Source organism: Mus pahari, chromosome 23 (assembly GCF_900095145.1).
Source record: "Mus pahari chromosome 23, PAHARI_EIJ_v1.1, whole genome shotgun sequence".
NCBI classification, from domain to species: domain Eukaryota; kingdom Metazoa; phylum Chordata; class Mammalia; order Rodentia; family Muridae; genus Mus; species Mus pahari.
In genome coordinates this window covers 28,339,655-28,361,535 of record NC_034612.1, presented here as the reverse complement: position 1 = coordinate 28,361,535, position 21,881 = coordinate 28,339,655, and the positions used below count along the sequence as shown (strand labels likewise).

General features: G+C 48.6%; 4 protein-coding genes across 7 annotated transcripts in view; 2 read left to right on the top strand and 2 right to left on the bottom strand.

Moving 5' to 3' along the window:
• Gal3st4 (galactose-3-O-sulfotransferase 4) overlaps positions 1–3,006 on the top strand; it is an 8,457-nt gene extending 5,451 nt beyond the window's left edge. For both annotated transcript variants that reach the window (XM_021222645.1, XM_021222644.2), the window contains one exon: positions 1,618–3,006. In XM_021222645.1, the coding sequence (XP_021078304.1) occupies positions 1,618–2,631 (1,014 nt within the window). In that variant the 3' untranslated portion in view covers positions 2,632–3,006. The remainder of the gene's footprint in view (positions 1–1,617) is intronic.
• An 817-nt stretch (positions 3,007–3,823) lies between these two features.
• Positions 3,824–8,187, top strand: Map11 (microtubule associated protein 11). 2 transcript variants are annotated; one of them, XM_021222640.2, is made up of 11 exons: positions 3,824–4,449; positions 4,706–4,801; positions 4,884–5,013; positions 5,113–5,199; positions 5,323–5,443; positions 5,540–5,687; positions 5,981–6,063; positions 6,149–6,312; positions 6,870–7,024; positions 7,162–7,355; positions 7,475–8,187. In XM_021222640.2, the coding sequence occupies exons 1-11, from the start codon at positions 4,039–4,041 to the stop codon at positions 7,626–7,628; spliced, it is 1,743 nt and encodes a 580-aa protein (XP_021078299.1). In that variant the 5' UTR covers positions 3,824–4,038; the 3' UTR covers positions 7,629–8,187. The 2 variants fall into 2 exon arrangements, with proteins under 2 accessions (XP_021078299.1, XP_029389600.1); XM_029533740.1 differs by having other exon boundaries at positions 3,853–4,316; positions 7,475–8,186.
• A 255-nt stretch (positions 8,188–8,442) lies between these two features.
• Lamtor4 (late endosomal/lysosomal adaptor, MAPK and MTOR activator 4) lies at positions 8,443–13,845 on the bottom strand. The gene is made up of 4 exons (XM_021222657.1): positions 13,519–13,845; positions 12,991–13,071; positions 9,056–9,173; positions 8,443–8,771 (listed from the first exon to the last, which is right to left on the bottom strand). Exons 1-4 carry the CDS (start codon positions 13,519–13,521, stop codon positions 8,674–8,676), a joined length of 300 nt encoding a protein of 99 aa, XP_021078316.1. The 5' UTR covers positions 13,522–13,845; the 3' UTR covers positions 8,443–8,673.
• Positions 13,846–17,243: 3,398 nt separating this feature from the next.
• Positions 17,244–21,881, bottom strand: part of LOC110339120 (NXPE family member 3-like) — a 20,691-nt gene continuing 16,053 nt past the window's right edge. Inside the window, exons 5-6 of one of the 2 annotated variants that reach the window (XM_021222642.1) lie at positions 21,423–21,635; positions 17,244–19,273 (exon numbers count right to left, since the gene is read on the bottom strand). In XM_021222642.1, coding sequence (XP_021078301.1) covers positions 18,741–19,273; positions 21,423–21,635 — 746 coding nt within the window. In that variant the 3' untranslated portion in view covers positions 17,244–18,740. The remainder of the gene's footprint in view (positions 19,274–21,422; positions 21,636–21,881) is intronic. The other variant, XM_021222643.1, reaches the window with a different exon arrangement.

The following is a 21,881-nucleotide window of genomic DNA, read 5'->3' as shown; positions in this document are numbered from 1 at the left end:
CTCCTTTCATGGGTATTTTGTTCCCTATTCTAAGGAAGAATGAAGTTAGGATGGTAATTCTTAAAACTTCCTTAAGGGGCTGGTGAGATGGCTCAGTAGGTAAGAGCACCCGACTGCTCTTCCGAAGGTCTGGAGTTCAAATCTCAGCAACCACATGGTGGGTCATAACCATCTGTAACAAGATCTGACACCCTCTTCTGGAGTCTCTGAAGACAGCTACAGTGTAGTTACATATAATAAATAAATAAATCTTTAAAAAAACAAAAAAAAAAAACTTCCTTAAGGACAGGCTTATTACCAAAGAACACTGTGATAGAGAAATGTTAGGCTCCATGATAAAAGTCATAATAAAAGCTTCTTAATATATCATGTTAATCAGTCTGCAACCGTTATGTTACAGTCCAACCCAGCCTGATTGTCAAGGTTCCTCTTGAGAAATAAAAACATACATCGCAGACTTAGTCTTACCGGTTTCTCAGCACCTTTCCTCAATGCCCTACTTTAGGAGTTTCTTTTGTTCTCCGAGTTCCTCGGGAGTCCCAGAAGTGCCTTGTGCTGCAGCCGCCTTGGACTGGCCTGAGAGCACAGCTGTTGCCACTGGTGTCACCCTCCTTCCACCCTGAGGCCAGCTGCTGTCTTGAAGCTGTGACCAAGAGTGTCCCAGAAAAGGCATTTAACAAGTTCCTGTGGTAGCCATGTTGTTGCCTGTCTGTAATTGCAATGTTCAGGTGGCTGAGGCAAGAGTTCAAGGTCACGGTGTACTACATTAAGTGTGACCCTATGTCAAAAGGAGGTAAGGCTGGGGAGATGAGTAAAATGCTTCCCATGCAAGCATCAGGACCTGAATTTTATCCCCAGAAGCCATGTAAAAGAGCTGGGCATGGTAGCAGGCTCTCGTGTTCCCAGCACTGAGGAGACAGACTGGAGAGTCCCTGGGGCTCTCTGACTAGCCAACCCTGCCTAGCTGATAAGTTCCAGACCAGTGAAAGTTCCTATCTTGAAGACAAAGGTAGATGATGCCTGAGGAAGGAAGTTCTCTGAGTCCATATGCACAAGTGTACAACACACAAACACACATATACACACAAACTGAACACAAATAGACTTTCATTGTAGAGGTTCTTAGAGATTTCGAGTGTGGGCCAGTCAGCACCCAGGGTTCTACCTGTCTCTGCCTCCTCAACACTGGGTTTATAGGTGAGCACCACTGTTGTCTGGCTTTTATGTGTGTACTGGGAATATAAACTTGTATTCTCATGCTTGTTTGGCACACACTTTATTGACTGAGCCATCTCCCCAGCCCCAGGTTTGAGAGTTTTTCCCAACCAACAAAGACACAAAAACCCAAGGACATTAATAACCAGTATGAGCTTTGTGTTCGAGATTTCTGACTAGCTGTTATCTCTAGTATTCTCCTCAATTACCTGGGAACCTCTGACTACTTTCCTTTTGCAGACAGCAAATTTGAATTTCAGAGGTATTATGTAATTTCCCCAAGGTCATGCAGCTAGTAGGGGAAGCTGAGGGTGGACAGCAGAGTCTGACGGCTCATCAGAGCCTCGGCTCGTACTCATTTTCTCCTCAGTCAAGCTCTTCCTCTCTTTCTTTCCTCTGCAGGTACTTCAGGTCATGCCTTCTGATAGCTTCTTCTTTTCCATTGTCCGAGATCCAGCGGCTCTAGCCCGCTCTGCCTTCTCCTATTACAAATCAGTTTCATCGGCTTTCCGAAAGGCACCTTCTTTGGCCGCCTTCCTGTCCAATCCTCAAGCCTTCTACAGACCCGGGGCCCGTGGCAACCACTACGCCCGTAACTTACTATGGTTTGACTTTGGTTTGCCCTCTCCCCCAGAGACAAAGACCATGAAAGTGAGTCCCCAACTACCTAGAGACCCCAAATCCCTCCAGCTACATATTGTACCTTCCGGAGCTAGCCCTGGAACTCTCTTCCGACCTATTACCACAGCTGCTGATAGTTACAAGCAGCCAGCCAGCCTTGTCTCCTCAGATTTTAGGCCCTCATCCTTTATCCAGTGGGGTCTGGCCTGGTTGGACTCAGTCTTTGACCTGGTCATGGTGGCTGAGTACTTTGATGAGTCACTGGTTCTGTTGGCAGATGCCCTGTGCTGGAGTCTGGACGATGTGGTGGGCTTCATGCACAATGCCCAGGCTGGAAGAAAGCAGAATATTATCAGAACTGCCAATAAGACTATGGTGACTGGTGAAGATCAGCAGCTAACTGAACAGGCCCGAGCCTGGAATAACCTAGACTGGGCTCTTTATATTCACTTCAACCGTAGTCTGTGGGCACGGATAGAACAGTATGGCAGGAGCCGGCTGCAACGTGCTGTAGCTGAGCTCCGGGCTCGAAGAGAAGCTCTGGCTAAACGCTGCTTGATGGGAGGTGAAGCTTTAGACCCCAAATACATCGCTGATGTAAAGCTCCGTCCTTTACAGTTTGGTTCAGCTAAAGTATTGGGCTATGTACTTCAGAATGGACTAAACCAGAAAGACAAAGAGGAATGTGAACGCTTGGCTACTCCAGAGCTACAGTATAAGGATAAACTTGATGCTAAGCAGTTTCCTCCTACAGTCTCCTCGCCTCTCAAGACCTCAAGGCTACTGCCTCCATAGGTATCAGACTACAAATTAGGACATATACGACGGGTAGAGGACCTCTAGGTGCATATGTATTTCCCTTGGAAGGAACAGGGAGTTTGCTTTTGCTCTAAGGTGAAATGGTTGTCTGGACTTCCTCTAGAAATCCCAGCAGTATATGTTTCCTCCCCCAACCCCTAACTTTGCCACTTCAAGCCTCAAGACAGATTCATGTAGCAGATCCCCAAAACCCCCTGGAGGGGCAAAAGATGAGAGCGACACAGAGAAAGTTTGGGGCATGATATATGTCCATTTCTCTACAAAATATATGTTATGGAGCTGTGTTAATTTCACTGTAAAAATATTTGTTGGATGAATAAATGCTATGAAATATTTACTTATTTTTTAAAAAATTATTAGACTTATTTTATTTTATGTGTATGAGTGTTTTGCCTGCATGTGTAAATGTGCCTGGTGTCCACAAATCTCCTGGAACTGGAGTTACCAATTATTGTGAGCCACCATGTAGGTGTTGAGACCCAATCCCTGGTCCCCTGCAAGAACAGCAAGGGCTCTTAACCAAAGAGTTCCTTGTTTTATGTAGGGCTCTAAAAGGAGAAGTGATGGAGAATCTTTTATTGGACAGAAATTAGGCTAGGAAGAGGTCTTTCTTTTCTTTCAGTATTTCCTCAATGCTGGGGATACAACTGTTAGTAAAACGACTAGTTAGCATGAGGTTGAGACTCAGGCATTCCAATAACACACATGCATACACATCACTAACAACAACAGCAACAACAACAAAATACCAGAAAAAAAAGTCGCTTGCCTAGCATTCATGAAGCCTTGGGCTCGACGCCCAGCCCTGCATAAGTCAGACCTGATGGCGCATACCTGTAATGCCAGCGCTCCGGAGAATGGAGGCAAAAAGATCAAAATTTTGAATTCATCCTCAGCTTTAGAGGGAGTTTAAGGCCAGCTTGGGCGCCAGGAAAGGCTGTCATAAAAGGAAAGAAGCATGGGAGAGAGGGAACAGAAAGAGAAAGTCGGGGAAGAAAGAAGAGAAGGAAGAAGAGAAAGAAAGGAAAGGAGGGAGGCGGAGACAAATAAAAATAAATTCTACCCAAAGAAGCTACTCTAGTCTCCTAAAAGTTTCCTAAGCAGCGCGCATTCACCCCTCGACTCAGCCAAGAAGCCTCGGCGGCCACGCCCCCTTCCTTCCGCTTCCGCTTTCTCTCCAGTCATTCAGCCCCGCGCTCCTGTTCTGGCGCTGCTGGGTCTAGGTTCCGGGTTCGTTTCTCTGGTTTCCGGGCCAGGCTGGTGTGTCCCGCTGCCTGCCGGGCGGAGCCGCGGTCCTCCGGTGTCTGGACTCGCAGGCCGAGCTCCCCCGGTGCCGTGGCTCCCTGCCGGCCCGGTCTCGGGTCGCGTCGTCCTCCCCACCCAATGGAGTCCCAATGCGACTACTCGATGTACTTTCCGGCTGTGCCGCTACCGCCACGCGCCGAGCTGGCCGGGGACCCGGGCCGGTACCGGGCGCTGCCCCGGCGCAACCATCTGTACCTGGGGGAGACAGTCCGCTTCCTGCTGGTGCTGCGCTGCCGGGGCGGCGTGGGGCCTGGCGTCGGGGGCGGCGCGGGCTTAGCATCCCGAGGGGCCTGGACCGAGCTGGCGACCTCCCTGGCCGCCCTGGCCTCGGTCAGCGCAGGAGGAGCGCTGCCAGGGTGCGGCAGCGCCGGCGACCAGGATGCTGACCCCCCGGGGGGAGGGGACCCGGGGGGCGGGGGTTTGTTTCGAGGTTGCAGCCCCCTTCTCACCCACGGCCAGGGCCCTGCTACCTCAGGGGGCGCGACCACGGTGAGGATCTCTGGGTGACAAGGGCTGAGGGGAGGTTTGCTGGAAGCAAGAAAGACAGTTTGGAGCGTAGATTTCTTAGGGACCTGATGTAGGAGGCAGATGACAGCATTGTCCTACCTTACAGAGGGACCTAAGACGGGAGGCAAATGATTTCGAGGGGTGGGCATAAAGACTTGCTCTGTCTTGCAGAAACGTTAAAGGATCCTGAATCTTTGACACCTCCCTGACATCTTCACCCCTTTCATATAACCCCTAGCTGCCTGTGGAAGAACCGATTGTGTCCACAGATGAGGTCATCTTCCCACTCACCGTTTCACTGGATAGACTGCCCCCAGGGACACCCAAGGCCAAGGTAGGATAACAGAGCTGAGGCTGTTGCCCTAGAATTCAGATGGCGTTTTTTAGACCCCTTGTGATCGTGGTCCTGTACCTAGATTGTAGTGACCGTGTGGAAGCGGGAGGTCGAGGCACCAGAAGTCAGAGGTCAAGGCTACCTGCGCTTGCTACAGACTCGATCTCCTGGGGAGACTTTCCGCGGAGAACAGAGCGCCTTCAAGGCCCAAGGTGGGGGAGAGGGGGAAAGCTGGAGCCCGGAGAGTAGATTAGAGGGTATCACACTGTGATGTGGAGGTCTTGATTTCCTGCCTCATTCTCTCTCTGCAGTGAGCACCCTGTTGACGCTGCTGCCCCCTCCAGTTCTGAAATGCCGGCAGTTCACTGTGGCTGGAAAGCACTTGACGGTGCTCAAGGGTGAGCAGATCTGCCGGCTCAAGGCTTGAACAGCAGCAAGGGAATGGGTCCCGTGTGTTAGGTAAAGGTGGAGTTGGGGTAGGAGGTTTCTCACTACCCTGAGCTGGGCTTGTTCCCGCACAGTGCTGAATAGCTCTTCCCAGGAAGAGATCTCCATCTGGGATATCCGAATCCTCCCCAACTTCAACGCCAGTTATCTACCTGTCATGCCTGATGGCTCTGTGCTGCTGGTCGACAATGTCTGGTGAGGTTCTGGGGGGAGGCAGAGCTGTGGTGGTGTAGTGGGGACAGAGATGGGATGTGGCAAGTTCATGCCCTGCCTTTCTTTCTTCTGAACTAGTCACCAGTCTGGGGAAGTCTCCATGGGATCCTTCTGTCGGCTTCCTGGAACATCTGGCTACTTCCCCTGTCCACTTAGTGCCCTGGAGGAACACAACTTCCTGTTCCAGCTGAGAGGGGGTGAGCAGCCCCCTCCTGGGGCCAAGGAGGTGAGCTGGTGTGTTCACAGAAGTGATGATAACTGTGGAACTGTTCGGTTGGTAGAGTGCTTGCTTAGCAAGCACAGAGTCCTGTGTTCTACCCTCAGCATTGTGTAAATCTGGCATAGTGGCATTGTGCCTGGGATCCTAGCACTTGGGAGGTATCAGGAGGCTCAGAAGTTCAAGGTCATCCCCAGCTATATAAGCAGTTGAAGAGAAGTCCTAGGCTCAAAGAAAACACAATGGAAGGGAAAGGCCCTGAGCCTCTGAACATCCGAAGTCTCCCTTTGCCCCATCTGCAGGGTCTTGAAGTGCCCTTGATTGCCGTGGTTCAGTGGTCCACGCCAAAGCTGCCCTTCACCCAGAGCATTTACACCCACTACCGGTGAGTATGTGGGAGATCCACCAGGCGCTCTCCCGCTCACCTCTGCCTAACACATACATCCAGCCTCCTCTCTCACTGCTCCTAGCCTGCCCAGTGTCCGCCTAGACCGCCCCTGCTTTGTGATGACTGCTTCTTGTGAGTCCCCTGTTCGGACCTACGAGCGTTTCACTGTCACCTACACGCTGCTCAACAACCTCCAAGACTTCCTTGCTGTGAGGCTTGTGTGGACCCCGGAACATGCACAGGCTGGTGGGTCACCTGCCAGGCTGAGACCTTATCCCCTGGGAGGGACAGGGAAAGGAAGAGACAGGACAGTGAGAACAGTTCCCAAGTATGCCAGCCCTACCTCAATAGGTGACTTGCGGTATTTGGCTGGCTCGCCTGCGTACCTAGCTAGTCATCCAGGATCTCAGATGGAGCCTCAAGGTAGGCAGTGGGCAGAGACACTGGACCTGTGCTTTCTGGTACAAGTTCTCACACACATATACACACACACACACTTACGAGCTCTGTGACCTTGAGTAAGTTAGTTCATCTCTCTGAGCTTCTGTCCTCTCTAAAACTACTTAAGTAACATCTCATGGCTTGTTATGCATATTAACAGAGTTAACAGACACCATCTGGGTTAGAACAGAGCACAGCACACAGCATTAACCATCATTATCTGTAACCCTCAGCAAAAGATAACATTTACTCAGTTTATTCTGCAAAGCACTTTGCAAATTAAACACTCCCTGTGCTGGTAAAGACTTATGGGAGCTGAAGAAAGCTGTCCAGTGGTGATGGGTATGTGTTTCTGTCCCCAGGAAAGCAGCTGTGTGAGGAGGAGCGCCGGGCCATGCAGGCAGCCCTAGACTCCATCGTCTGTCACACACCCCTCAATAATCTTGGCTTCTCCCGGAAGGGCAGCGCACTTACCTTCAGTGTGGCCTTCCAGGCCCTGAGGACGGGGCTCTTTGAGGTGGGCCCAGTGTTGGGTAGAATAGTCAGGGCTGCTTCTAGAGGGGTTACCATCTTAGGTAGCACTAGAAGGCTGGGCACAGGGAAGGTAGAAACCCAGCCTAACCCGGGTCTGAAGGTCTGCATCTTCCTGTCCAGCTGAGCCAGCACATGAAACTGAAGCTCCAGTTCACTGCCAGTGTGTCCCACCCTCCGCCTGAGGCCCGGCCCCTGTCCCGAAAGAGCAGCCCCAGCAGTCCTGCTGTCCGGGACCTGGTGGAGAGGCACCAGGCCAGCCTGGGCCGTTCTCAGTCTTTCTCCCACCAACAGCCTTCCCGTAGCCACCTCATGAGGTAAGGGACTAGGATTGATGTCAGTCTCACCAAGAGCTGGGAGTTGGGGTCAGGAGCAGTCCACTTAGTGGGATGCTTCACTCTCACAGAGCCAGCCCACAGCCTCTGTCTTCTTCCAGGTCAGGCAGTGTGATGGAGCGCAGGGCCATCACACCCCCTGTGGCCTCTCCCGTCGGGCGTCCCCTCTACCTGCCCCCCGACAAGGCTGTGCTTTCTCTTGATAAGATTGCCAAGCGTGAGTGTAAAGTCCTGGTGGTGGAGCCTGTTAAGTAGCAGCGGTCTGCTAGCTCAGCCCGGACGCGCCAGAGCCCTAAGCCCCAGGCTCCTTGTTCCCAGGCTGTACATCCCACTGTGGGCAGAGAGGCCTTGCAGGCTGCCTGTCTGTGTCTGCTGGTGAGGGATGAAGGCAGAAGCTGTGAAATCACAGTGTGGCTGCAGTTCAGCCAACAGTATTCCACACGTTCTTGGGGGGGGGGGAGGGGAGGGCTGGCCCCACCCCAGCAGGGCAAGGGCTGCAGGAGCTCCCTTGTCCTGTCCTTTGTCCAGTTTACAGAGTATCCTCTCTCATTCGTGTTCAAGCCTCTCTGCCTCTGACGTTCCTCTGCACCCACCCGCAGGGCTGAGATTAGAGGGTGGCAGTGGTAAAGGGACCCAGGACAATGACTCTGTCTCAGGGGTTGGTGGCCTCCTTTTGCCCCTCATGTTTACGCTGGCAGCCTGAAGCACTTTAAGTTCTGTTTTCTTGTTTTCTGTTTTTGTCTGTTCCTGTAACTTATTCTCTGACTACATCTTCCAGCTGAAGTAAAACTATTAAAAGCTGTTTGGGCGGGAGTATGAGTTTGTCTGTGTGTGGACCACAGGGGAGATGGTCTTAAGTTTGCAAACAGCTGCCTTCCTATGTATGGATGCTTCTCTGGTTCCTAGTTCTACTTACAGATGTGCACCACCACACCTGTCTCCATTTGTCAGTTTTATGATGCCTGGTGGTGATCTTGGCCCACTGAGGTATAGCTGTCTCTCTAGAAAGTTGACGATAGGCACGAGGAACCTCACCCCCACCCAGACAAACCATTCTGTGCACACACCCTGAGCCCTAGATAGGTTGGACTAGCATTTATTAGGCAGAGGGAAGAAAAGGGAGCCCCTAGTCACAGTTTCCCTATTCCCTTAGCGTAGAAGTCTCTAAGCCTTGTGCCTCGGGTGGGGGTCAGGAAAGATGCACGAGCCCAACTCCAGCAAGAACAGTAGAAGACAGTGTGCTCCCCCTCCCCAGCAGGGCCCAGAGGCAGGCTTCTTCTCCACCGATGTCTTTTATAGCTCAGACATCAATAGGTTCCCGACCTCGGTTCTGCCTCTTCACCACAAACACCCTCTGTCCTGACACAGTCACCAGCAGCGTGTGTTCACCAAAGACCACTGGAGAGGGAAGGGAGCAAGAGTTAGTGGGTACAGTGGCCACCAAGGAGGGTCACAAAAAAAAAAAACAAAAAACAAAACAAGAATGGCTGGCATGGGACAAAGCAACCCCTTGTCCTTATTGCTCTGTACTCATCCTAGAGGGGCCTAGTATGGAAGCAGTAGTTGAACCAGGGACTCCAGGAGGAACTGGGAGTCAGTGGAATGGAGCCAGGAGTTCCTTCCCTGAGCAGAGAGGCCTCTAAAAGAACCCCCCTCCCCATCCACCAAAGGCAGGAGCTCACCAGACAGGCGTTTGAAAGGGATGTTCGTGCCATGGTGCAGCTGGAAGCCACAGGCTGTGCTGACCAACTCTGAGATGGCACTGGCTGCTTGCTCATCATTCTCAAGGTCCCCAGATGACTGTGTGTGAAGGAGGGTAGGAGCAAAAGAAAGAGGTCAGAGTTAGGAACAAATTCAAGGCACAGGGCCTCTGCCTCCTATACTTGTTATGGTCTCCCTTTATACTTGCCCTAATTACCCAGCTTCAGAAAAATACCACCTAAAGCCCCTTTATGATGGTGCTGTCTTCCCTTGTGCCATCTTGTTTCTCATTCTGAAATACCAGGCTTCATTTGATAGCCATGTGAGTGGTCAAAACCTAGAGTATGATCACCAAGTGATCTATCAGGTCCCGAGACCCTCACTGGGGGATTCTAGGCAGGGGTTCTACCACTGAGCCACACCCCAGCCCCTCACTGGGGGATTCTAGGCAGGGGCTCTACCACTGAGCCACATCCCCAGCCCCTCAATGGGAGACTCCTGGGCAAGTGTTCTACTACTGAGCCACACCCCAGCCCTTCACTGGGGGATTCTAGGCAGGGGCTCTACCACTGAGCCACACCCCCAGCCCCTCAATGGGAGATTCCTGGGCAAGTGTTCTACTACTGAGCCACACCCCAGCCCCTCACTGGGGGATTCTAGGCAGATGCTCTACCACTGAGCTAACTGCTCAGTCTTTGAAGGTTCCACCTGTTACCCAGTCTTCCCACTTGTCCTGTCTGTGGGCGATGAAGCAGAAACACCCACTTTGTCTTTAAAGGTTTCCCTCTGGCTACTCCTTGGGCAACTGAGAAGACAGAAGTCCAGATGTCCTCTGGACAGTAGAACAGACTGTTTCAACATCCTCTTCCCACCACTTCTAAATGGGTCCTTTACTAGATTTAGTTCCTTTTGCTCTTGGTATCTGTATACTGGACCTATATTCTGCGCGGTGAAAGTTTCACGAGAAAACAATGAGAAGATAACAGTGCCTACATAATAAATGTACTACAACCGATATCATTCCATCTCACTCAGTGTCTACAGTCAGGCCATCAAAATTCTCCTTAGCTACCTCCTTGGTCAGCTTCCTTTATTTGTTCAGGTACCATAGTATTTTTCTGGTTTCCCCTGTTCAGAGTCCTGCTGGATAAGTACTTCAGAAAGGTAGAGTACATCAGAAGTACTTTACCTAGTAATTACCAACATATATTAATACCTCTAAGATGACTAATATCCAATATATACAAAGAGCTCAAGAAGCTGGACTCCAGAAATTCAAATAACCCCATTAAAAAATGGGGTACAGAGCTAAACAAAGAATTCTCATCTGAGGAATACTGAATGGCTGAGAAACACCTGAAAAGTTCAACATCCTTAGTCATCAGGGAAATGCAAATCAAAACATCCCTGAGATTCCATCTCACACCAGTCAGAATGGCTAAGATTAAAAATTCAGGTGACAGCAGATGCTGGCGAGGTTGTGGAGAAAGAGGAACACTCCTCCATTGCTGGTGGGATTGCAAGCTTGTACAATCACTCTGGAAATCAGTCTGGCNGTTCCTCAGAAAATTGGACATAGTACTACTGGAGGACCAGCAATACCTCTTCTGGGCATATACCCAGAAGATCTTCCAACTGGTAATAAGGACACATGCTCCACTATGTTCATAGCAGCCTTATTTATAATAGCCAGAAGNTGGAAAGAACCCAGATGTCCCTCAATAGAGGAATGGGTACAGAAAATGTGGTACATTTACACAATGGAGTACTACTCAGCTATTAAAAACAATGAATTTATGAAATTCTTGGGCAAATGGATGAATCTGGAGGATATCATCCTTAGTGAGGTAACCCAGTCACAAAAGAAGTCACTAGATATGCACTCACTGATAAGTGGATATTAGCCCAGAAACTTAGAATACCCAAGATACATTTTGCAAAACACAAGAAAACCAAGAAGGATGACCATCATGTGGATACTTCATTCCTCCTTAGAGTAAGGAACAAAATACCCATGAAAGGATATAGGTACAGAGACAAAATTTAGAGCTAAGATGAAAGGATGGACTATCCAGAGACTACCCCATCCGGGAATCCATCCCATCATCAGCCACCAAACCTAGATACTAATGCACATGCCAGCAAGATTCTGCTGAAAGGACCCTGATATATCAGCCTCTTGTGAGGCTATGCCAGTTCCTGGCAAACACTGAAGTGGATGCTCACAGTCAGCTATTGGATGGAACACAGGGTCCCCAAGGGAGGAGCTAGAGAAAGTACCCAAGGAGCTGTAGGGGGCTACAACCCTGTAGGTGCAACAACAACAGGAACTAACCAGTACCCCCTGAGCTTGTGTCTCTAGCTGCATATGTAGCAGAAGATGGCCTAATCGGCCATCATTGGGAAGAGAGGCCCCTTGGTCTTGTAAACTTTATATGACCCAGCACAGGGGAAGGCCAGGGCCAAGTAGTGGGAATGGGTGGGTAGGGGAGCAGGGGGGGGGGGGGGTATAAGGAACTTTTGGGGTAGCATTTGAAATGTAAATAAAGAAAATAATAATAATAATAAAAAAAGAAAGGGTCAAAAAATTAAAAGAAACATAACAAAACAAACAAACAAAAAATACCTCTAAGATGTGATCTCTGGGCTGTGGGGAGGGCTCAGTGGATGAGAGTGTTTGCTGTACAAGCAAGAGGACTTGAGTTCAAATCCCAGTCAGGAATAGCCACACTCACACCTGGAATCCCAGCACTGTGGGTGTACAGCCGTGCTGGTTGCCGAGGCTTGCTCAAGGCTGCCAGTCTAGCTACGGGCTCAGAGACCCTGCCTTAAGGAATAAGGCGGAGAGTGGTAAGAGTGGGTCTCTAGTGCCCTACACTGGCCTCGGTACATGCATGGGTACACACCTGTGCAGGCACTAAAAACATGCTAAAATGTCTTCTGCCCTTGCTCTTCATTGCTACCAGTCCAGTTTCCTACTTAGATGGCTCTCCTGGGACAGTTGTGCTACACTATTTCTGTAAGTCACAGTTGTTTTAAAACCCTTTAACCCTCAAGATTTGTCTAAAGATGTTGAAGCTAGCCGCAGGAAGTTCGGTATCAGTCTTACCACCGTTTCCTTCCTCTTCAAACTGTTTCAACATAAAACCACAGCCAACTCAGGCACTGGCACACTCAGGCAACATGTCCAGCTCCCAACCCCGAGAGTTAGTTTTCTCGTTCACAATTTTCTGCCCTTGCAGCGTAGCTCAATTCCTGCCTCTAGAGAAGTCTTGCCCCGACCCCACCCCCCAAATTCTAAGGACAGGCAAAATAGATCAAAGCATAAAAGTGCTTGCCTCGATGCCTGATGGCCTGAGTTCAATCCTCAAGACCCACACGGCGGGAGAGCTCACTCCCAAAGGGTGTATTCGAACCTTCACCCCTGTGGCACCCGGATGTGCCCCCCTACATGAATTTAGCAAATAAAAACAAACTACAAATAACTAATTGTATAACTTTGGTAATGGTTTGTTTGTCTGTTTGTTCTTTGAGGCTGAGTTACATGTAGCCCTGGTTGTGATTGAATTTGATATGTAGCCAAAGATAAGCCTGAACATCCAATCCATTGTTTCCACCTTCCAAGTGCTGGGACTACACTCTATGTTTGGTTTTATGCAGTATTGGGATTGAACAGAAGGCTTTGTGAGTGCTAGGCAACTCACTCTCCTGACAGAGCTACATCCCCAACCTTTTATACCACATATCCAAACACTACATAAAGTTTACTATATGGCAAGCAAGGAACCACAGAGAAGACAAAAATAGACAACCTGGAAATATTTTAAGGGATTTCTGGGCTGTGTGTCCCCAAAGGACCCCCCTCCACACACCCACACACACCCTCCACCCCACGCTTTGCTTTCCCACAACGCACCGCCAGCACTGCACCTTCGCTCAGCACCAGGTAGCCAAGCTGGTCTGGGATTCGCTCCAGCCCTTGGGTCAGTGCGGAAGTCTAGGGTAGAGAGGCAAGGAGAATCACGACAGCCTTGCAAACCCAACTCCCTCCTGGATATGAGCCTTCCAAGGCCCTCATGATGGCTTGTAACACTGAGTCTCCACCCACAGTCACTATTGGACCTCTGAGCTCTTCCACTTGTCATGTAGGTGAACCAGGAGGCCTTCCTAGCCCCACAACCCCTCCTCATAGCCCTTCTCACTCCAGTCCCCTTATGCCCCGCCCCTTGTGCCATCTAGACTACTCCCCCGCCGCAGAACACCCGGTAGCGGAGCCTTCCTTCTCCAGCCCTCCCTGTCACTTCCCTCCCATCTCTGTTCTCTTTCGGTCCCAGGGTGGACTGGAGGTGACAGTGAAATGCAAGCCAAAAGGTGGCAACCGAAGCTCGGAGAACAGGGACGCGGAACCTAAGGCGTGCACTCCCGCGCATGCGTCCACACTCACCATCGCAGCCGTAGGTGCAGGGTAGGAAATCTACCCGAACCCGATAGGTAGTTTCCGGCTCCAGGCTCGGGTCAGGTGGTTTCACCAGCTGACTGTAGCCCAGCCCTTCGCTTGAGGATTGGCTGGCGGGTATGTCATCATACTTTATCAACCACTGCGGAGCCCCGCTTTCCGAACCCATTCCTGGATTGGTTGTTTTTCCCCGCCCCTCAGGATTTGCCTGCGAGAGCCGTCCCGAGAATCGCCGAGCAGCCCCACAGGAACGTGCGCCACCTCCGTCCTCTGCAGTAGGAATGTGTGCACGTGTGCTGCTGGCTTCCAAGAAGAGAGTAGAGCAGTCCGATGATGTAAGAGGAGTTTTAGGTGCCACTGTTCAACCTGAAAAGAGAAACTAATGTACTAATGTGAAAGACGGTGGTTTACACGTGAAAAGCTGTTCACGTGTTAGCTTTCCGCCTTGAGTATACGTAGAAGAGTGGATCGACCCAAATATGACTATGAATGGGTAAATCAGATTTGGTGTATACGCACAGTAGTGTACGATCAATACAAGGGGATAATGTTCTGACACCAAATGCAGCTTGAGAATCTCCAAAACAAGAGAAAGCAGGCCAGGGAGATGGCTTCAGAGACTACTCAGCCTTCAGAGGCTCACACCCAACCAAAAGGACGGGTTGTGAAAGGGCAGATTCATACGGCTATATATTATGTGGTTCTGTCTCTGTGAGACGCTTAGCTGTGACTATTGCCGAATGCTTGTAATCCTGGTTTAAAGCCTGGGAAGAGGGTTGCAAGTTCAGGTCAGCGTGGGCTGAATAGCCAGTTCAGGCCTGAGCCCCAAGATCCTGATTAAAACACACACACTGCTGGCAAATCCAGAAAAACTGAAAGCAATTACTAGTTGGTAGTGGGGCAAGAGAAAATAGGAAGTGCTTATTAATGAGGGTATGGGGTATAGCAGGACATGTGATTTCAGCTTTTGGGGAATTCGTATTGAAGTCTGCATATCTTTGTAAATGTGCCGAAGTTACTAAGTTGTACACTGAATTAATGAATTATATCCCCCACCCATTTATTTTCAATGCCAAGAAGCAAAGTCAGGGCCTTATGCATACTGGGTATGGGTCTACACCCGCTGCACTAATCATAGCTCAATGAAGAAAGTCCTCCACCCCAAGTCATCTTGTTGTAGAAGCAGCAGCTAATTAGAGAAAATGAGGCAAGGCTGTAGCTATAGTTTCAACTCTTGCCTAGCATGCATAGGCCCCCGATTCAATCATCATGACAAAAAAATTGAAGTGGGGCTGGCAAAGTGTCTCAGCAGCAAAGGCTTGCCACCAAGCCTAATGACCCAAGTTTGATCCCCGGGTCCCACACTGTGAAAGGAAACAACCAACTCCCACAAATAGTCCTCTGACCTATACATGTGAGCTATGGTACACACGGACACACACACATATACATGAAGTCAGAAAGCAAAGTTTGCATTTCCTCTTAGATGTTGCATAAACATGGTATCACAGAAGGTATTTTTCTTTTCTTTTTTGGTTTTTCAAGACAGGGTTTCTCTGTGTAGCCCTGGCTGTCCTGGAACTCACTTTATAGACCAGGCTGGCCTCGAACTCAGAAATTCACCTGCCTCTGCCTCCCAAGTGTTGGGATTAAAGGCGCGAGCCACCACGCCCGGCTCATCACAGAAGCTGTTAACAACACATAAAACACTGGTTTTCGACAACACACAGTCCATGCAATAATGTAGATTACATTTAATTTTACGTCAAAACTTCCTCCTGACATTTTTATTAATACAAGACCTCTTTGCAAGGCCGTATTCATGAGTCAGTACTCTTTCCCTTTGCAATATCTGATTCACACTTCTCATGTAGATAGCAATCATTCTTATTTCACCAGGAATGTGAATTGGGTATTTCCTGTGTACCAAACACTCTCCTTAAAACTGGAGGAAACAGCAGTAACTTTTCTCTGAGACAGGATCTCAGGTAGGCTTGACGCTAAGACTCCTATAAGCAAACATTTAAAAAACAAAAAACAGTATGTTGATACTGGCCTTAGCAATGACCATAAGCAACAAAGAGCCCCCAAACAAGTAGGATGTGACAATTAACTGTTGTTGTGAATGGGACGCAATTTAGAATCACCAAGGAGACAGGGCAGAGGTTTTTCTGTGAGAATAGTCTTAGGTTTATCTGAAGAGGGAAGATGCACGGTCCGTGTGTGCAGCGCCATCTAGTGGACAGGATCTCAGACTGGATAAAAAGGAGACTGCTGAGCACCAGGGCTCTCTGCCTCCTGACTGTGGATGCCATCCATATGACCAGCTGCCTTGCACCCCCACTGCCAGGTCTTCCCACTACCAAGATGGGCCGTATCCCCCAAAGTCATGAAATAAACCCTTCTTCAAGCACAAGATTTTGTCACAACAACCAGAAAATTAACTAACACACTATGTCACATTAACAAAGTTCTGCATAGCAAAGGAAATGGGTAACAAAAAATTAAATAAATAAGTAAATAAACAAATAAATAAAGATAGATAATATAAATAATAAGAGGAAATAAACCATATATCTGGCATAGAGTTAATACTGAAAATATATGTCACTCAGAAAACAGTTTGAAGAAACATGCAGTTCAATTAATGGGTGAGAAAGAAGTCAAGACTTTTTTTTTCTGAAGTGGATATACAAATATCAACAGCTGTTTTGTACAATCCAGAGAGTGGTCTACAGTAGCCACAATTTTTATTTTGAATGAGTGACTTTACTAAGTATGAGAGAGAGAGAGAGAGAGGAGCACATCAAATCAGATACTCAAGTATCCAGCCAAAGCTACCTGAGGAAGTCCCTTTAGGACAACTGCTAACAGACAGAGTCCTGGGCAGAGCAGAGAGTTTGTTCAGGGAAGGCTTCTAAGTAAAAGAACAGAAATCGTGAAATTGGGAGCTTACAGACATCCATCAAAAACCAACCTGGAGAGGCTGAGGCTGTTGGCTGGAGTTCTGGATTAGGATTTCACCCCACGACTGAGCGTTCAGCCTCTCTATAACATTGCAGGAACCTTTTTACCATACGTGAGCCCTGGGGATCTCTGTTGGAAATGGTTTACCTGGCAGCTGTTCTCGAGGGCAATTTGCTTGCTGGCTTAACAGGCTGGTCTTGAGACAGAATCTCACAAACGTAGACTAAGCAGGCCTAGAACCCACAGAGCTCCTCTGGCCTCCGCCCCTGAAGTTCTACGATCGAAGGTGTGCTCCACCACTCACTGACAGGCACAACATTTTCGCTTTTGATGTTCTGTTTGAAAAGACTGGAGTTTGAACAGGACACACCAAGACCAAGTTCTCGACACAAAGGAGGTTTATTTGCTCCAGAGGGACAAAGAGTGGGGATAGAAGACAAGGGAGAGGGGAAAGAAATATTTGCCCCAGACAAAGGACTGCCTCTGGATAAAGTGGAGACAGACATGGTCCTTAGGCAAATGGCAGTTTATAAAAGTAAAAGAAGAAATCTGTGTTAGGATGAGTTGCTTTGTTTTGATTAGGCATGTTAATTAAAGTAGCCAAAGGGAGGCTTTTGATTGCTGGTCTTTAATATTTTAATACCAGGCTGGCCTTGAACTCAAGAGATCCACACAACTCTGCCTCCATAATGCTGGGATTAAAGGCCTGGGCCACCATGCACCGCTTTATTTTTATTTTATTTTTCTTGTGTGGCTTTGTGTCTCTGTGTGAGTATATGCCACCTGCGTGCAGGTGCCCGTGATGGCCAGAAGAGGTCATTGTTTCCATGGGAACAAGAGTTACAGGGAGTTGTAAGCTACTCATCTAACTGGAGAACTCTGCAAGAGCAGCAGACACTCACAGCACCAAGCCATCTCTTCAGCCTCCATGTCTGCAGGCAAGCGTGAACATGGGTAATTCGGGGGAAAATGGATCTATTAACTTGACTGTATGTGCATGCACATTTTGTGTGTATTTATGTGCTCCTCCTGTATGCAAGGCCTGGAGGTAGGAAGAAGGGATTAGCTTCTCTGTAATTGGAGTTACAGATTGTTGTGAGCCGTCACAATATTGCTGGGAATCAAACCTATGTTCTCTGAAAACCATGGATCCAGCTCTCTAGCCCCAGTAATTTACTTATTTTGAATCTAAGCATTTAGCTTGATGAGAGGTACTTAGACTAACAGATACTAGCAGTTCCCTGGGCCAGGGGGAGGGGTTCTGTTTGTCTCTCTTGACCTAGGATGCTCTCTATTCTACTTTTTCCATTCTGGTTTTTCTTTTTTTCATAAACAGAATCCGATTTTTTAAATTTTATCTTTTTTTTTTTACACTCCAGATTTTATACCCCTCCTGGTCCACCCTCTGACTGTTCCCCATCCCATACCTCCTCCCCACCCCCTGTCTCCACAAGGATGTCCCCACCTCCCCACCCCTACCCCACCAAACCTCTCCACTCCCTGGGGCCTCCAGTCTCTTGAGGGTCTCCGACAACCCAGACCTGGCAGTGCTCTGCTGTATGTGTGTTAGGAGCCTCACATCAGCTGGTGCAGTAGGCTGGTTTTTCAAAGCAGCATTTCTCTGTGTAGCCCTGGCTGTCTTGGAACTCACTCTGTGGACCAGGCAGAAACTTTCAGAGCTACTTCTGCCTCTGCCTCCCAAGTGCTGGGATTGGGGGTATGTGGCTCCACCACCCAGCTAAAAACTGTCTTTAAAAAAATTCAAGAGAGGGGTTTGGGAGATAGTTCAGTGGGTAAGGGTGTAAACATGAGGGTTTGAGTTCCCAGCACCACATTTAAAGATCTGATATGAACTTTGTGCCTGTAACCCCAGAACTGTGGACACAAAGAAGAAGGATGTTCGAAACTTCCTGGCTGCCAGCCTAGGTCTAGAGTCGAGAGACCCTTTCTCAAAGAACAAAGAAGACAATGATAGAACAGGATGCCCTAAGATCTACTCTGGCCTCTGTGTGCACATGGGAATGGACACATGTACATATATGCAAAACATAGTCTCCTAATATAAAACTAGATTGTCCATGTGGTGCATAGAGAGAAGTATAAAATATGGAACCAAGTGTCGTAGTGGGTGAGCCAGGGGTAGCTTCAGCTTCAGTCGTTGGGAGTCCTTTTTTTTTTTTTTTTTTTTTTGGTGGCAATACCCAGGCTCTCCATCCATTCAGCCTCAGATCCCTCAGAAGCACTCAGGTGGAACAGATGAAAGACAGAAATAATTCCACTTCATTGCGGACAATCAGCTTCCTTGGATGGATGTTGTCTGGCACATCCAAGGTGGAGGTCATTTCCCATGCATCCACAAAGGCCACTCGGAGACCAACAAAGGCAGCTCGGAGCAAGCGGTTCACCTGGAGTGTGAGCCAGTCACTGCCATACACGGATTTGTAGCCAGTATTGGCCAGTTTGATGATGACCAGAGTACTGGGTTCCTGGTTCAACAGGGTCTTCACAGCTGCCCGAATCCCTACCAGTCTTCGGGCAAAGATGGAGGGAGGGAAAGTGGTAAAGTGGGCTCCCATGCCCAGCACCACCACTGTGTAGGGTCCCCCAGCCAGGCCATGTAGTTCTCTGGCCACAGAGTGCAGGGAGGCCACTGGGGTGCGGAGAGAACGCAGGGGCCAGCCGTGGGCCCTCCAGTGCAACACTATCCCCCGAGTTGTCTCCACGGCCATCAGGGGACCTACCTGATAAGTGACATGTAGATCAACTGGCTTCAGAGCTGTTGGGAGGAGGACAAAGAAGGTTTTAACTTAGGGATCCAAGCAAGATGGCTCAGGCAGGAAGGGCTCTTGCTGAGATTCATATGGTAGAAGGAGAGAATCTGCTCTTGCACATGGTCCTCTGAACTTCTCATACACTATAGTACGTGACTGTGTGTGCATACACACACACACACAGTGAATTGACATGGGATTGTTAATTATCTTGTTGTATACATACACATTTTATTTATTTATTTATTTATTTTCTGGCAACAAATCTTACTATATTGCCTTGGCTATCCTGAGCTTCACTATGTAGACAAGGCTGGCCTTGAAGTCACAGATCTGCTTGCCTCTGTTTCCAAGAGTTGGGATTAAAGGTATGCAATTCTACACCCAGTATGCACATACACACACACACGTATACAAACACACACATATATGAATGTGTATCACACATAACTATTTGAGAGAGTCCTATGTAGCTCATGCTAGATTTTAACCTTCTTTGTAGTTGAGAAAGGCTGACCTTGAATTCCTAATCTTTCTGCCACTATGTTGTAGTGGTTTGAATATGCTTGGCTCAGGAAGTAGCACTGTTTAGAGGTGTGACCCTGTCAGAGTAGGCGTGGCCTAGTTGGAGTAGGTGGACCTAGGTGTGTCACTGTGGGTATGAACTTCAAGATCTTCATCCTAGCTGCCTGGAAACCAGTCTTCTCCTAGCAGCCATCAGATGAAGATGTAGAACTCTCAGCTCTTCCTGTACCATGCCTGCCTGGATGCTGCCATGTCTCATCTTGATCATAAGGAACTAAACCTCTGAACCTATAAGTTAGCCCCAATTAAATGTTGTCCATATAAGAGTTGTATTGGTCATGGTGTCTGTTCACAGCAGTAAAACCCTACCTGAGACATATCTCCAGAGTGCTGGAACCATAGGAGTACACTACTATACTCAAGTTGTACAGTATTCATCTCTCCACCACAGATATGGATGCTGAGATCCTAGAATGTTAAGTATTTTACCCTGATCACAAACAATGCTAGCAGGGATATAGCTCACATGTGGAATGCTTGCCTAGAGTGGTAGGGCTAGTGGGACGACTCATTAGGAGAAATCCTTGTGATACAGGCCTGATGATCTGAGCTCCATCCCAGGAAAGAGAAAACTGACTTCTGAAAGTTGTCCTCTGAACTACATACATGTGCCATGACAAGTGTACAACTTTGCACATACCACACACATACACATGCACACATACCCGGACTCACTGATAACTATAAAATAAAATGTAGTACACTGTATCTAAGAGTGACATCAGAAATTGTTTTCTGTCCTCCACCACAGACAAACACATATACACACACATGCACACATAAACACACGTGCACATGCACACATAAACACATGTGCACATGCACACATGCACACACACATACTCAAGATGACGGCTGCAGATTTTATTTAGAAACCTAATGATGATGCTTTTGCTATCATTCCACATTGCATTGTTTAAAGGTTTGTTGCATTGTCCTTTAGGTATTTTCGAGAGCTCTGGTAACTAAATAGGGAAGTCAACTTGCTGAATGACTTCATTCTTTCAGGCTGGGGTGTGCACTGGTTAGGGTTTACCTACCACACAATCCCATGTTATATCCCAAATACCCCAAACATAACACCAACAAGGTGTAGGAGCATGTGGCTGTAATTTTACCACATGGGAGGTGGAGACCAGAGGATCAGAGCTTCACGATCAACCTTAGCTGCATACAGAGCTTCAGGCCAGCCTGGGTTACATGAGGTTTCCTTCATTCATACTCACACATGCGTGCATGTGTGCACATGTGGGACACACTGTTCTTAAAACTCACTCCCAGCTGGGATTTGCCTTCAAGTCTAGCACTCAGGATGCACAGGCTGGTGGTGGATCTTGAGACTTTGAAGCTAGATCACCATAATGAGTTCTAAGCCAACCAGGGCTACATAGTGAGACCTCATCTCATAAAACAAAGCAAACACCCACTCTTTCACTCATGGCCCTTCAGAAAAACCTGCAGCCTGCACTACCTTTCTACTAATCAAGGGAGTCTCCCTCAATGCAATCGCCGTCAGGCTTCTCCTTCAGGAGTCCTCACAGGCCCTCCTCTCCCCTCATGGTCACTCACAGGGCACTGTGTCTCGCAGATACTCCCACCACTGCCGAAGNGTGGAATCCCCTATCATGTAGACAATGCGGCCAGCCAGGCAGTTCAGGATGCTGTCCACAGTGGGGAAAGAGNGGCTAGAACAGAATGTTGAGTGCCATCTGTCTTGGTGGTAGAAGCCAGAGGGTTTTGGAGACGGGTGGCCCGGGCGGCATGGAGGCCTTGAGGGCNAGGCTACAGGGGAGAGAAGAATGGAGTAGATACAAACAAACAAAAAAACAATACCCCCCTTTCATCTTTTTGTAAATGAATTTTTTACATTTGTGTGGGGGGGTGCACACGCGTGCATGCATGCCACACCACATGTGTGGCACTCTGAGGACAGCCTTTGGGAGTCAGTACTCTCCCTTCACCATGTAAATCCTAGGGTTTGAACTCAGGTCATCTTTGCCCACTGAACCACTTCAATGGTCTAGTGAG